Here is a 12857-nt window from a genome sequence, read left to right as displayed (position 1 = left end):
GTGTCTCCTTCGTAGGGCTAGAAGGCGAACTTATTGTTGAATATTCTGGCAGCGCGATTGGCGTCGATAGAGAAGGCTGCCTTTGCTTTTCTTCGAAAGGTTGTGGTGGAGTGTATGGTAGGGCTTGGGCGCGGAATGGTAATTTTGATGTTGTTGATGAGCTCACCTGTGTGGTCTGGTGGGCGAGTTTGACGCGTGATAGTGGGCTCATAGTTGCTGGAGCTGTTCCTGGAGCTATTGCTTGGTGGCGCCATCGCTGTGACGTGTGATAGTGGAGTTGGGAAGAGAAATTCAATGGCCAAGTTGGTGGACAGGTTGGGTGCTGTTGACACGGCTTTATCACTTGCTAAGTAGGTAGCGTCCAGACACAACGACAACAGGCAATAAACAAGAGGCGACCACAGGGGAGGAAAATGCTCACCGTGCACATCTCCATTCATTGGCACTGCTAGGTCGTAGTTACCCACTCCACCACTCGGCGGATGCATGCCGCAACTCGATGCCACACATACCCGCACACCCATCTCCTTCTCTTCCAAGCAATCCACCCACCCACCGCAGCAACAATTCGACTGCTCCCTCCTCGTCATTCCTTTGCAGCCACTCCTATTCCATGCCAGCAGCCAGACGACGAATACCGGGGAGCTCATGTAGGTCGCGTCGTATAATGATGTAGGTAGGTATCTCGAGAGAGAGGGGAAGGAGGAATGAGTGGAATCACGCACTCACTTCAAGCTAACGGATTTGACGCGCTTAGCAAGTTTATCGCTATCCGAGGACGAAGACGCAGCAGAGGGCGCACTATTGCCGACGGCAGCGTCGGCAGCGGAGCGTTTCTTGTTTTTGCGTTGCGAATGATGAATGGATGATGATGGTAGGTTGTGCTCACCGGCTTCTCTGAGAATGGTCAACAGCGTCGCCCAGCCCGGGGTATGCTGCAGCTGGGCGCCGTCAGCCGTGGTATGCTCGACCGCAATGCGACACAGCAGCGCCTCCTCTTCCTACAATGCACATCGTTAGCAGTGTCAAACACGCGAGTCCGCCCACTTGCCTTGCTCAAGACGCCGAGGCCGTGGATGAAAGCCAACAAATGGAAATCCGCAACCACACCCACGCCGCTTGGTGAGCTCAGGTCTGCACCGCGAGCCAGCTGCTTGGCGAGGGCGCCTGGAGTCTGCTCGACGCCCAGCGCTTGTCTGTTCTCGATGGGGAAGCCCGTCTGCGCAAACTTGGGATTTGGATTGGTGGGGAAGCCATGCGTTAGGGTAACAAAGAGGTAGTCGACGGGAAACGCCGGCTTTGCATTCTCTTGCACGTTAGCGCCGTACTCGTTGATGTGCCGGTAAAAGACTTCGGGAATGTAGCGCGAGCGGCCGAGAGAAGTCTCTTCCTCCTCGTTTTGAACCAGCATCACCGTCGGGTCTGCCGAGGGCTCGATGATGTCGGCTCTGACCATTTCCATGGCGGCGTTGGAAGCTTGGTACGACGAAATGGAAATCTGGCCCTCCTCATCGCCGCTAACGACGCAAGTGACAAAGTTGGACCCAAAGCGCCCCGTCTCGCTCCACTTTGTGAACCTGGGAAATTGCGCCTGATATCTCGAGGCGAATACGACCTCGAGCGACGAGAGGAAGTACGAGTCGGCGTGACGCTTGCAAATGACGGAACCGTCACCTATACCAGCGTCTAGGAGATCCGTGTAAATGACGCCGACCCTCTCCAGCCCACACTGTCGAGCGACCTCGTCTACTTCCTTTTCATTATCCCAGTCCAGCAGCGAAATGCCATCCACCTCGTCCACCTGGGGAGGCTCGTAAATGGCCTCGACCACGGCCTTGGTGCCGAGAGGAATCTCCGAGTATTCTTCGTAGCGACCATACAGGAAGCCTAGGCGTTGACATCCCGACGATCTCCAAAAGTCCAGCAGGCTGTTGATGAGGTCGGGCGAGGCAAACTCTACGTGGTCCACCATGCGGTATTCTTGCGGTTGCAGCGAAATGGCGCTCGGCTGGCACTTGGTACAGATTCCTTCGGGCCACGGAGCGTGTCCAGACGGGCAATCGGGTCGCACACGGTAGTACGGTTCGCTGAGAGGAGGCATGTACGAGCTGCCAGACTCGGGCTTGTTCTTGCCGGCGTTGACTTTGCGCAGGTAGGCGTGGAAGGACATGTGCTTGATCTTCTTTTCCTTGAGGTAGTTCGAGTCGTAGGGTTCCAGCGGCATGCAGTAGTCGCACATGCCCTTGGGACCGTGCCTGCACATCTTTTGGTCCTTGGGTCTCGATATTTTGCCATCCTGCTTGTCTAACCGATTGTCGAGGGGCGACTGCTTGACCACTTCCCACGGATTCTTGATCAACTTGGTGGCGCCGCCAATGGGGACGGAGGGGACGTCTTCTGCGGTGATGGCTTTGCCGTTGAGGCGCTGGGCGGAGGAGCTCGAGGAAGCGCCATTCGTTGTGGATTGCTGCTCTTGGCCGTCGAGGACGAGTTCCGAGCCATGCCTAGATTGTCAGGACAGTCATTGGATGGTCCGGCGAGCTTACCTGACTCCGAGTTGCTCAAAGGTGAGGCCCTTGAGGTTGCTCAGCGGTTGCTTGTCGGAGCTCGCGCTCTTCAAAGCCACGGTAATGGATGCCGGGTCGAGGTTTGACGGGAGCTTTTCGAGGATCTGCGACTCGATGGAGCCAAAGTGATCTTGAGGTTCGACAGTGAGGCGGAAGCGCCCGTAGCGGCTCTCGAATCGGACTATCATGGTGGAGAGAGGAGGTGAGGAGGAGAAGTGGGAGAGCAGGCCAGAGTTCAAGTATCGCGGAGGATGAAGGAGGTGAGAGGCCAGGAGAAGGAGTGGAGAGAATGGTGGTAGTAGGTCGAGGTGGTGAGCTCTGTCGAAGGCGCGGGCTACGTCAAGAAGCCGGTGGCCCGAGCGCCGTGCTACAGGGATCAACGCCAAGCCCGCTCCTCGGTCGACACGTTTCCGCTTCCATGACCATTTCTTTGACCACGACCCTCAGTCGACTATTCACGAATCCGCCGGCCTCCCTCCAATGATTTCCTAGGACTCAACCACCACCACAACTCTCTCACCATGGTCGACTGGATCTCGCTGGCCGTGCCCTTTGCCTACCTGGGCGTCCTCATCGGCTCACTAGCCACCTTCTCGCACCTGTACCGCGCGCGCAAAGCCGCCAAAGCCGCCTCGCTGGCGCCATGGTTCGGTCCACACCTGGGCCGCAACATCTACCTGTCACTCCTCCACATGGAGCCGGCCGAGGGCAAGCCCAAGGTCCCCGACAGCGTGCTCAAGGCGGCCCTGATGCGCCGCGCCGTCGAGGACATCCACCGCCTCGTCGAGGTGCGCAACGCAAAGCAGGCCCTGCAGTCGCTGCTGCAAAAGGGCTCCGTCGGCGACGACCTGTGGCAGCGCTTCCAGCGCGCCGAGAAGGAGATTGAGGCCGAGCTGCGCGACGTCGTTCAAGAGGTATGCCGATCCGGCTGTCAAAGGAAATGTACTAACGCGGACAATCCAGGCCAACGCCTTTTCGCCCGGCTGGGGCCAAACCATCTTCCAGAGCGCCTCGGAAATCGCCCAGAACCAGCTCCTGCAGCAGCGCGTCGCCGAGCTGCAGGCGCAGGCCTCGTCCGAAAAGGAGTGGTGGGACAAGAAGCGCGCTACCATTCAGGCCGACTTTATGAAGGAGCTCGATGCCGGCAGCCAGACAAAGAACAGCGACGACGACGCCGTGCTTGTCGAGGCTGGGGGACCGGCAGCAACCGGGGCGCCGCAGCAACAACAGCAGCAGCAGAGGCCAAAGAGTCGGGGTAAGAAGAAGAAATGAGGCCTCTACTATTGTTGCTTGTTGTTTTGACTGAATGTTTTTGCTAGATTAACAAAAAGGCCAAAAGCATTCCAAGGCGCCAGGCGTTGCGGTCGGGCCATGGGCACTGTGCGGAGCGTGTGATTGAGCATGGTTTAATTGTAGAAATCGATTTTCCTGTACATGAACGGTCCAATACGCCTCAAAACAACCTCTTTATACATGAATGAATCGTCGCCGCTCGCTCAAAAACGTCCATCGCACGTCAAACCTTTCATCAATTTAATGCCTCGTTGGGCCAGACACACCGGCTCCAATGACACTCGGCAGCTCCTCCTCGCCCATGCTGTACAGCAGTCCAACTCCCCAACTAATGGTAAAGGCAATGGCCACGGCGAACCCGGCAAAAAGCCAGAAAGGCACCGACACGTCCTTCTTTTGGCATGCGGGACCGCCGTAGTACGTCGTCTTGGTTCCGGCCTTGGTGGTGTTGAGTTGGGGCGCGCACTTGCACGCAAAGCAAGCCTTGTTGTTGTTGTCCTTGTCCGTGTACTTCTTGACGCACTTGCCGCGGCCCATGCAGCTGTTGGTCGCCGTGTCGCAGGCGGCCTGGGACGAGAAGCAAGCTGGCAAAATGCCCCTGAGCGGGTTGGCGGCCTGCGCGTGGCTGCTGCCAAACTTGCTCGTCGTCTCGTTGAGAGTCTCAATCATTTCGGCGGCGAAATCGGAGATGATGGATTCCGACTTGACCGGCGAAGCCGAACGCTTCACGGGCATCTCGTAGTGACCCCACGGCTTGTCTGAGCGCTTTGTGCGGCCGCTGGCAGGCGGCATGGCGACAAAGGTGAGCGGCCAGCGGGACGAGCAGACGGACTCGAGGTTGCGGAGGACAGAAGAGACGGCGTCGGCCTTGATGTTGCTGCCCTTGACATGGGCGAGGATGAGCCCGTTGTCGCTCTGGTAGTCTACCGAGTCCGACAGGGTGTTGAGCAAGTCCTTGATGCTGCTCGGGACCGAGTGGACGGCCTTGGTCGACGTGAGGTCCTGAGCTTGGAGCATAAAGTCGTCGAGCAGGCGCGAGTCGTCTTCGACGGTGGGAGGGTTGGAAACACGGAATGAGGATTTGATAGCTGCTTCGTCAGCATTGATTCGACTTGCGGCAGGACAGACATACCCTCGCCGCCCTTGACGCCTTCAACCACAACCATGACCTGCTTGGTCTCATCTACCGGCTGGTCCTGACCAAACAGGCGGTGTCGGTCTCCGCCAAAGTCATTGATGTACTGCACGGCATCATCGTCGGCAGCCTTGATGTTGTGGAATTGGCCCAGGCCCAGCCTCTGCGCAAAAACGAGCCGGGCAGCGTCCGGGGTCAGCGTGGGAGCTGTGTCGAGGTTGGCGGGCGGAGCGCTCAGGTCATGGAGGTAGACGTGGCCCAAAGAGGCGCTCGAGACCAGCGAGGCGAACAGCGACGGGGCGATGAAGCTGGAGGGGAGCTTCATGACGGCGGGAATGGGGACCGGCGATGGAAAGCTTCCAGGTGGTGGCAGATGGACATAGAGCTTGAGGTCATCGATGGCGGCGATGGAGGGATCGGGGAAACGTTGGGCCGGGGCGATCGAGTTGCGACAGGTGGATGAACCAAACGCGCGGCACGGACCTCCAAGTGTTTGGTTCCGCCTGGGCTGGCCAGCTGCAACAACTTCGACATCTACAACTTCTACAAAGTCCCCTCGTCGTCCCCCGAGTGCGCCAGCTCCCGCCATATTCCAACCCCAGCAATATCATACCCCCTCTGCTCCTGGCGCACGCTTCTGGACCGCAAGACCATGTCCACGCGCTGAATCGCCGCCACTTGCACCTCTAAGACTGTCGCCCGTCACGACCTGGCCATGAACCACTTCCGCACAGCCCGCTCCGTCACCTCTGCCGCACGATCGCTTCCCTCATGTCGAGCTCGCTATGCTAGGCCGCAGACCTGCGCTCCGGCGCGTTTCTACGGCAACTCTCCAAATCAAACTCCGATAATACAACGAGTCATATTCCACAGGGCGCGACATTTCACATGGAGGTTGGCTGACCGTATCGCCTGTCATGGCTTTGCTAACGCCCGCCTCAGAAAATTTGGAACCTTTGTGGCCTTTGCCGTGCCAGCCGTACTAGCCTTTGAATATCTCTCGTGGGGACTCGATCTCATTGTCGAAGTGGCCAAGCAGCAGGACGAAGACGAGGACGACGACGAAGAGGATGAAGACGCATACTACGAAGAGGGCGTAGAGTACGAGGATGACGAGTACGACGAAGACGAAGACGAAGAAGACGACGACGAGGGAGATTTGGAGATTAACATTTACATTCTCGGCTTTCCCTTTGGCTCCTTTCTGCCGCTCCCCTTCACCCGGCGACAGCTCCCGCGGGATCCGTACGCGCCAGACGCCGAGATTCGCGAGCTGTGGGAGCAGTTTAGGAAGAACCCCGAGTGGGTGACGCAGTACAAGCAGCAGCTGTCCGAGGAGATTGTGGCGGCCGCATCCGAAAGATATCGCAGCACAAATGTGCGGCAGGTTGGAGGCTTCGTGTCCGAGACGCAGCTCCCCGCCGTGCCTCCGCGGGAATACGATCAGCTCGGGTAAGTTTGACAGCTCTGCCGCCAATCAATCGCTGACCGTCCAGAATCGTCCTCTTCGACGGGCTGCCGCACCTCGAGAGGCGTCCCGCACCGCCCCTGACGCTCTTCAAAGACGCAATACAGTCGCTCGCCGTCGCCTCAGGAGCCGCCTGCAGCTTCGTGGTCAAGAGCCGGACCAACCAGGTGCGGCAGTTCTTTGGCTGGCACCCCTTCGTCATCCCCGAGGCCGAGGTCGTCGACATCTACAACAAGATGCTGCTCAACCTGCGCAACCTGCAGGAACAGCAGGCCCGCGCCGCGGCAAAGAAGAACGCCGCCCTGGAGAAGACGGGCAACAAGGACTCTCAGGATGGAGCTATTGTGCCGCAGCCACAACCACATCCACAACCACCGGCCAAGGCCGACGCTGCTGCTGCTCCTCAACAACAACACCAACCCCGCGACCCGCGCGCCGTCAACTTCAAAACAATGCACTGGTCGGCCAAACACGCGTTCGCGTACGCCTTCTACCGCGACCTCAACCAGCGGCTCCTCCGGAGCGCCGATGTGCCGCGCGACTGCTTCTCCGTCGTCGGCACCGTGCACCTGCAGGTGCGCTCGCCGCAGGGCGTGTCGCGCGTCCAGCTCCACGACTTCAACGGCGTCTACGACCTGCGTAAGCGGCGATTCGTCGAGTTTTATGTCCGCAGGAAGCTGCATCGGTTGAATACGTAGGCGTGCGGGGGCTTTTCTTTCTACGGTGGCGTAGCTTTATCGAGACAGCCGAGGGGGTCGTGACGACGAACGGTAAACGAGGTGATGGTGCGGGCGGGGGGGCATTAGCGCAGGCGTTTGATTCTGCTTCTGATTCGGTTCCAGAGATACCAGTCTGACAGACCTTGACCGTTCTTTTTTGGGTGGGGAAAAGGAAGAAGAAACAAATTCTTTTTTAGACTATAATTGACGCCGACAGAGAGAGAGAAAGAGAGTTGAAGAACTGCGTATGTAGGTATTGTGGATAGTTGCGGGTTGTGGGCGTATTTTCTCGACCTCTTTCTCTCTCTTGCGTCGAAATCTTGAGCCATCATGTCGTGTACAGGTGGCTCTCCTTCTTCTCCACGACTGGAGTAATCCCGAATCTTGCCTGCTTTCCTCCCTCGACTCTTTCTTCCTGGCCGCGTGATTCCTTATAGGTGGTAAAGAGACTCCTCCAGTTGCAATGCCGAGTCTTCCCATCATGCTCGTGCCATGCCCCCTGTCTTGCCTCGCTTTCCCTCGACGACTCCTTCTTCCCACCGCATCATTTCCCACGGATTGCAAAGCGACTCCTATTTGCAATCTCGGATCTTGCCGTCATTTTCATGCCATGTCTCCTGGCCGTGCAATCCCAAAGCGACAAAGTCCCTCTCTCCTGATTCTTTCAGTCATATTCCGTCCCGCTCGCTCTCCTTCCCCGTCTCATCCAATATGCCCGCGACCTGCAAGCACAAGTCGAGAATCTCGAGGTGCTCGTCGGCGCCGTCGACGAGGCGCTTGTCCGTCTCGGAGAAGACGAGCGTGATGCGGTTCTTCTTGACGTCGTCGATGCGCTCGTCGTACAGCACCCGCTCGTACAGCTGGTTCACCACCTGCGCCGCGCTCCACCCGTCTGCCACCATGTCCTCGACTGCCTGTGCCACCGCCGCGTACACCTCGCCCTTGGCTGCGCGCTGCATGGCTTGGAAGAGGGCTGAGAGTGTGGAGTCGGGGATTACGCCGGCGATTTCCTCTACGATGGGTACCGTTACGGACTTCTTGTTGGTGGATGATGCGCCGCTGTCGACGTCCATTGAGTCGTCCTCGCCCGCTGCCGGAGACTTGATGGCGCCGACCAGCCTCGCCGCGCTCTGCAGAAACGTAATCGCCTTGCGCAAATCGCCCTCGCTCGTGCGCACCAGCGCGTCCACAGCGCCCTCCTCCAACGCGACGCCCTCAAGCTTCGCAATCTCCTCGAGCCGCTGGCCGGCACTCGCAACATCGAGCGACTTGAAGCGGAATTTGGAGCAGCGCGAGGCCAGCGGGTCAATGATGCGCGTGACGTAGTTGCAGACGAGGCAAAACCGCGTGATGCGGCTGTACGTCTCCATGGTCCGGCGCAGCGCGCTCTGCGCGTCCTGCGTCATGCTGTCCGCCTCGTCCAGCACCACAATCTTGAACGGCGGGCACGGGTACTTGCGGCGGTACTCGTCGCCATACGGCCCCGCCGGCGGATTGGAGAGCTGCTGCCGCGCAAAGTTCTTGACCTTCTCCCGCACAATCGAGATGCCGCGCTCGTCCGAGGCGTTGAGCTCGAGCACGCGCGTCTTGATCAGGTCGGGCCCGTAGAGCTGCTTTGCGAGTGCGAGGATTGTGGAGGTTTTGCCCGTGCCCGGAGGCCCGTAGAAGAGCATGTGTGGCAGGTTGGAGGATTGCAGCGTGCGTTGCAGCACTGTGATGGTGTGGTCTTGCGCCGTGACGTCGTCGAGGGATTTGGGTCGGCTTTGCCGTAATTATTAGCGTGAGTCGATGCGAGGGAGAGGTGAGCCTACTATTTCTCTACCCATGGTTGGATGCTGCTGGTTTCGGTCTTGGAGGGTGTTTTTGAAGAGCTGGCCGCTGCGGCTTTGCGGGCTCGTATGTCGAAAAAATTGGCCATGGTGAGGGACGAAGAAGTAAAGGGTGGGTGAGGGCGATTTGTGACAAGGCAGAGCGGCGGCGCGCGAGTTGGAGTGAGAAAGGTGGTGGAGAGGTTGGAGTGAGCTGGGTGGAGTGGTGGTGGTGGTAAAGTTGAAGAGGAAACGCGTCGCGCGTCAAACGAGCTAAGAGGCGGGAGCTTAACCCCGCTTACGTCCGTCGCTTGGCAGCCATTTTTTCGTGGACTCGTTGAACCAGTTACATGTAGCTCCCCACCAACCACCAACACCAAATCTCGACCGACCAAGCTCGCCAGGCCATCTCCATCCTCCGGCGACTCGCAACTCCACAAGGCTCCGGACTCCACGAATCCACGTCGCCGGGCGCCAGCCGCCATGGTCAAAAAAGCAATCGACTCGCGCATTCCGGCGCTGATCCGCAACGGCGCGCAGGAAAAGAAGCGCAGCTTCTTCGTCGTCGTCGGCGACCGCCAAAAGGACGTCATTGTCAACCTCTACCACATCCTGCTCAACGTCGACGTCAAGCTGAACAAGTCGGTGCTGTGGGCCTACAAGAACAAGCTGTTGGGATTCAGCAGCCACCGGAAGAAGCGCGAGAAGAAGATCAAGAACGAAATCAAGCGCGGCATCCGCGACGTCGACACCGAGGATCCCTTTGAGCTGTTCATCTCGACGCAAAATGTTCGCTACGTCTACTACAAGGAGACGGAGAAGATTCTCGGAAACACGTACGGCATGTGCATTCTCCAGGATTTCGAAGCCATTACGCCGAATCTGCTCGCGCGGACAATCGAGACGGTCGAGGGTGGTGGTCTGGTCATTTTGCTGCTCAAGGGCATGAACAGCTTGAAGCAGCTCTACACCATTTCCATGGACATTCACGCAAGATACCGGACCGAGGCCCACGGAGACGTCGTCGCTAGGTTCAACGAGAGATTCATCCTCTCTCTGGGCAGCTGCGACTCTTGCCTTGTTGTCGACGACGAACTCAACGTGCTCCCGATTTCTGGTGGCAAGAATGTGCAGCCGCTGCCACCTCCGGATGCAGAGTTGGAGGGCAAGACACCCCAGGCAAAGGAGTTGGAGGAAATCAAGGAGTCGCTGGCAGACTCGGAGCCTGTTGGTTCGTTAGTTCAGCTGGCCAAGACGGTGGATCAGGCCAAGGCTCTGTTGACCTTTGTCGACGCCATTGCCGAAAAGACGCTGCAGAGCACCGTGACTTTGACTGCCTCGAGAGGTCGTGGTAAATCTGCGGCCTTGGGTGTTGCTGTTGCCGCAGCAATTGCTCACGGCTACAGCAACATATTCATCACTGCGCCCAGCCCCGAAAACTTGAAGACCTTCTTCGAATTCGTTTTCAAGGGATTCGACGCCCTGGACTACATGGACCATGTCGACTACACCATTATCCAATCGACAAACCCCGACTTCAACAAGGCCATTGTTCGCGTCAACATTCACCGCAAGCACAGGCAGACGATTCAGTACATTCAGCCCCAGGATGCTCACGTGCTTGGACAGGCCGAACTTCTCGTCATTGATGAGGCCGCAGCCATTCCGTTGCCCTTGGTGAAGAAGCTCATGGGTCCTTACCTCGTCTTCATGGCATCCACAATCAATGGATACGAAGGCACGGGTCGCTCGCTTTCCCTCAAGTTGATTCAGCAGCTGAGAGAGCAGTCCCGCGGAGCGAAGAAAAATGGAGATGCTGTGGTGACTGATCGGTCAACGGGCAAAGCAGCCAAGGACGGAACACAAGCTTCGACCGGCGGCAGGACTCTCCGCGAAATCACCCTCTTCGAGCCCATCAGATATGCCCCCGGCGACGCAGTCGAAAAATGGATGAACAAGTTGCTGTGTCTTGACGCCACCCTGCCCCGTTCGAGGATGAACACTCAAGGATGCCCTCATCCTTCGCAATGTCAGCTTTTGCATGTTAACCGAGATACCCTGTTTTCTTTCCATCCCGTTTCCGAAAAGTTTCTCCAGCAAATGATGGCTCTCTACGTCGCCAGTCATTACAAAAACTCTCCCAACGACCTTCAGCTCATGTCCGATGCGCCGGCACATCAATTGTTTGTATTGGTTCCTCCAGTCGACGAGGCCAGCAACAAGCTACCCGAGCCGCTGTGCGTCATTCAGGTTGCCATGGAGGGCCAAATCAGTCGCGAGAGCGTTCTCAACAGCCTGAGCAGGGGCCAACGGGCTGGTGGTGATTTGATTCCTTGGTTAGTCAGTCAGCAGTTCCAAGATGAGGATTTTGCTGGTCTCTCGGGTGCCCGCGTCGTCCGCATCGCCACCAACCCCGACTACGTCGGTATGGGTTACGGTTCCAAGGCCATGGAGCTCCTGACCGACTTTTACGAGGGCAAGTTCACGTCGCTTTCGGAATCCGAGCCTGTTGAGGAAGAGGCCATGGTACGCGTCACGGACACGGAGCTCGAGTCTTCAAATCTTCTCCAGGATGATGTCAAGGTCCGTGACATTGCCGCGATGCCGGCTCTGTTTGCGCGCTTGTCTGAGCGCAAGCCGCCCGCTCTTGACTGGGTTGGTGTTTCGTACGGCCTCACTCCTCAGCTGCACAAGTTTTGGAAGCGCGCTTCCTACGCCCCCGTCTACCTCCGCCAGACTGCGAACGAGCTGACTGGCGAGCACACTTGTGTCATGCTTCGCACGTTGGAGACTCCCAACACCGATCCTTCCTGGCTGGGTGCTTTCTCCAAGGACTTTCACAAGCGTTTCCTGTCGCTCCTCTCCTACCAATTCCGATCCTTCCCGTCCGTCTCTGCTCTGTCGATTGACGAGTCGGCATCCGCAGGCGCCAAATTCGACGCATCACAAATCCAACCGCTCACCAAGACGGAGCTGGATGCTTTGTTCACCCCCTTTGACTTGAAGCGCCTGGACAGCTACGCCAACAACATGCTGGACTATCACGTCATTCTGGACATGCTTCCCACGATTGCAATGCTCTACTTTGCCGGCCGTCTGAAGGGCGCTGTCAAGCTGAGTGGTGTGCAAACCAGCCTGCTCCTGGCCATTGGTCTCCAGCGCAAGGTTCTCGAGGACGTCGAAAAGGAACTTGGTCTTGCCAGCTCGCAACTCCTCGCCATGTTCATCAAGGTCATTCGCAAAATCTCGTCCCACTTCCGCAGTTTGGTCGAGGGCGCTGTGGCCGAAGAGTTGCCTGATGCCCCAGACGCCGACGAGAATGAAGACCAAGGACCCCGCTTCCAACCGCTTGCTCAAACCATCGATGAGGAGCTGGCTGAGGAGGCGGACGAGGTCAAGAAGGCTGAAAAGGAGCGTATGAGGAGCATGATTGATGCCTTGCCATTGGACAAGTGAGTGATGTTGTTTCCGTTTGGTGAACTACACTAATTTCCCCAGGTATGCCAGCGCATCCAACGATGCTCACGACTGGGCCGCGGCTGAAAAGCAGGTCAGCAAGGCCGTGCATGATGGCCGCAAGACTACTACCGTCAGCGTCAAATCAAAGAGCGACAAGAAGCGAAAAGCGGGAGAGGCAGTTGGCGAGGCCCTCAAAGAGGCAGAGGCCGTCAAGGAAAAGAGGGGCAAAAAGGGCAAGCACCGGTAAAGCGCATCATCTAGATTTCCTTCTGAGCGCATGCATGAGATGGAGTTGGGGTTTCTGGCTTGGTGGAAGACAAAAGTCACTTTCAAATATTCGATTTTGGAATTTTCTCGCTCTCTTTTCTCACCCTCGCATGGAAGACCGCGGCACACACTCAAGTGCCG

The 12857-nt window shown here is 57.7% G+C and overlaps 6 protein-coding genes across 6 annotated transcripts; 3 read left to right on the top strand and 3 right to left on the bottom strand.

Moving 5' to 3' along the window:
• Positions 1–778: 778 nt before the first annotated feature.
• BKA78DRAFT_36607 (nuclear protein localization protein 4) lies at positions 779–2879 on the bottom strand. Its single transcript, XM_066892567.1, has 2 exons — positions 2547–2879; positions 779–2504 (listed from the first exon to the last, which is right to left on the bottom strand). The coding sequence occupies exons 1-2, from the start codon at positions 2753–2755 to the stop codon at positions 908–910; spliced, it is 1806 nt and encodes a 601-aa protein (XP_066739471.1). The 5' UTR covers positions 2756–2879; the 3' UTR covers positions 779–907.
• Positions 2880–3003: 124 nt separating this feature from the next.
• BKA78DRAFT_324437 (Pre protein translocase subunit Sec66-domain-containing protein) lies at positions 3004–3991 on the top strand. The gene is made up of 2 exons (XM_066889293.1): positions 3004–3481; positions 3531–3991. The coding sequence occupies exons 1-2, from the start codon at positions 3089–3091 to the stop codon at positions 3837–3839; spliced, it is 702 nt and encodes a 233-aa protein (XP_066739470.1). The 5' UTR covers positions 3004–3088; the 3' UTR covers positions 3840–3991.
• A 109-nt stretch (positions 3992–4100) lies between these two features.
• BKA78DRAFT_299168 (uncharacterized protein) lies at positions 4101–5320 on the bottom strand (the record flags this gene model as incomplete). The annotated part of the gene is made up of 2 exons (XM_066887014.1): positions 4101–4948; positions 4993–5320. 2 exons carry the CDS (start codon positions 5318–5320, stop codon positions 4101–4103), a joined length of 1176 nt encoding a protein of 391 aa, XP_066739469.1.
• Positions 5321–5710: 390 nt separating this feature from the next.
• Positions 5711–7319, top strand: BKA78DRAFT_299167 (uncharacterized protein; the record flags this gene model as incomplete). The annotated part of the gene is made up of 3 exons (XM_066887013.1): positions 5711–6447; positions 6492–7157; positions 7196–7319. 3 exons carry the CDS (start codon positions 5711–5713, stop codon positions 7317–7319), a joined length of 1527 nt encoding a protein of 508 aa, XP_066739468.1.
• A 531-nt stretch (positions 7320–7850) lies between these two features.
• Positions 7851–9100, bottom strand: BKA78DRAFT_257240 (P-loop containing nucleoside triphosphate hydrolase protein; the record flags this gene model as incomplete). The annotated part of the gene is made up of 2 exons (XM_066885167.1): positions 7851–8943; positions 8994–9100. The coding sequence occupies 2 exons, from the start codon at positions 9098–9100 to the stop codon at positions 7851–7853; spliced, it is 1200 nt and encodes a 399-aa protein (XP_066739467.1).
• Positions 9101–9331: 231 nt separating this feature from the next.
• BKA78DRAFT_36569 (N-acetyltransferase 10) lies at positions 9332–12586 on the top strand. The gene has a single exon (XM_066892554.1). The coding sequence runs from the start codon at positions 9474–9476 to the stop codon at positions 12444–12446; it is 2973 nt and encodes a 990-aa protein (XP_066739466.1). The 5' UTR covers positions 9332–9473; the 3' UTR covers positions 12447–12586.
• Positions 12587–12857: the final 271 nt, after the last annotated feature.

This window comes from Phyllosticta capitalensis, assembly GCF_038381095.1.
Source record: "Phyllosticta capitalensis strain CBS 128856 chromosome Unknown BKA78scaffold_11, whole genome shotgun sequence".
Lineage (NCBI taxonomy): Eukaryota > Fungi > Ascomycota > Dothideomycetes > Botryosphaeriales > Phyllostictaceae > Phyllosticta > Phyllosticta capitalensis.
This window is presented reverse-complemented; position numbering and strand designations above follow the sequence as displayed.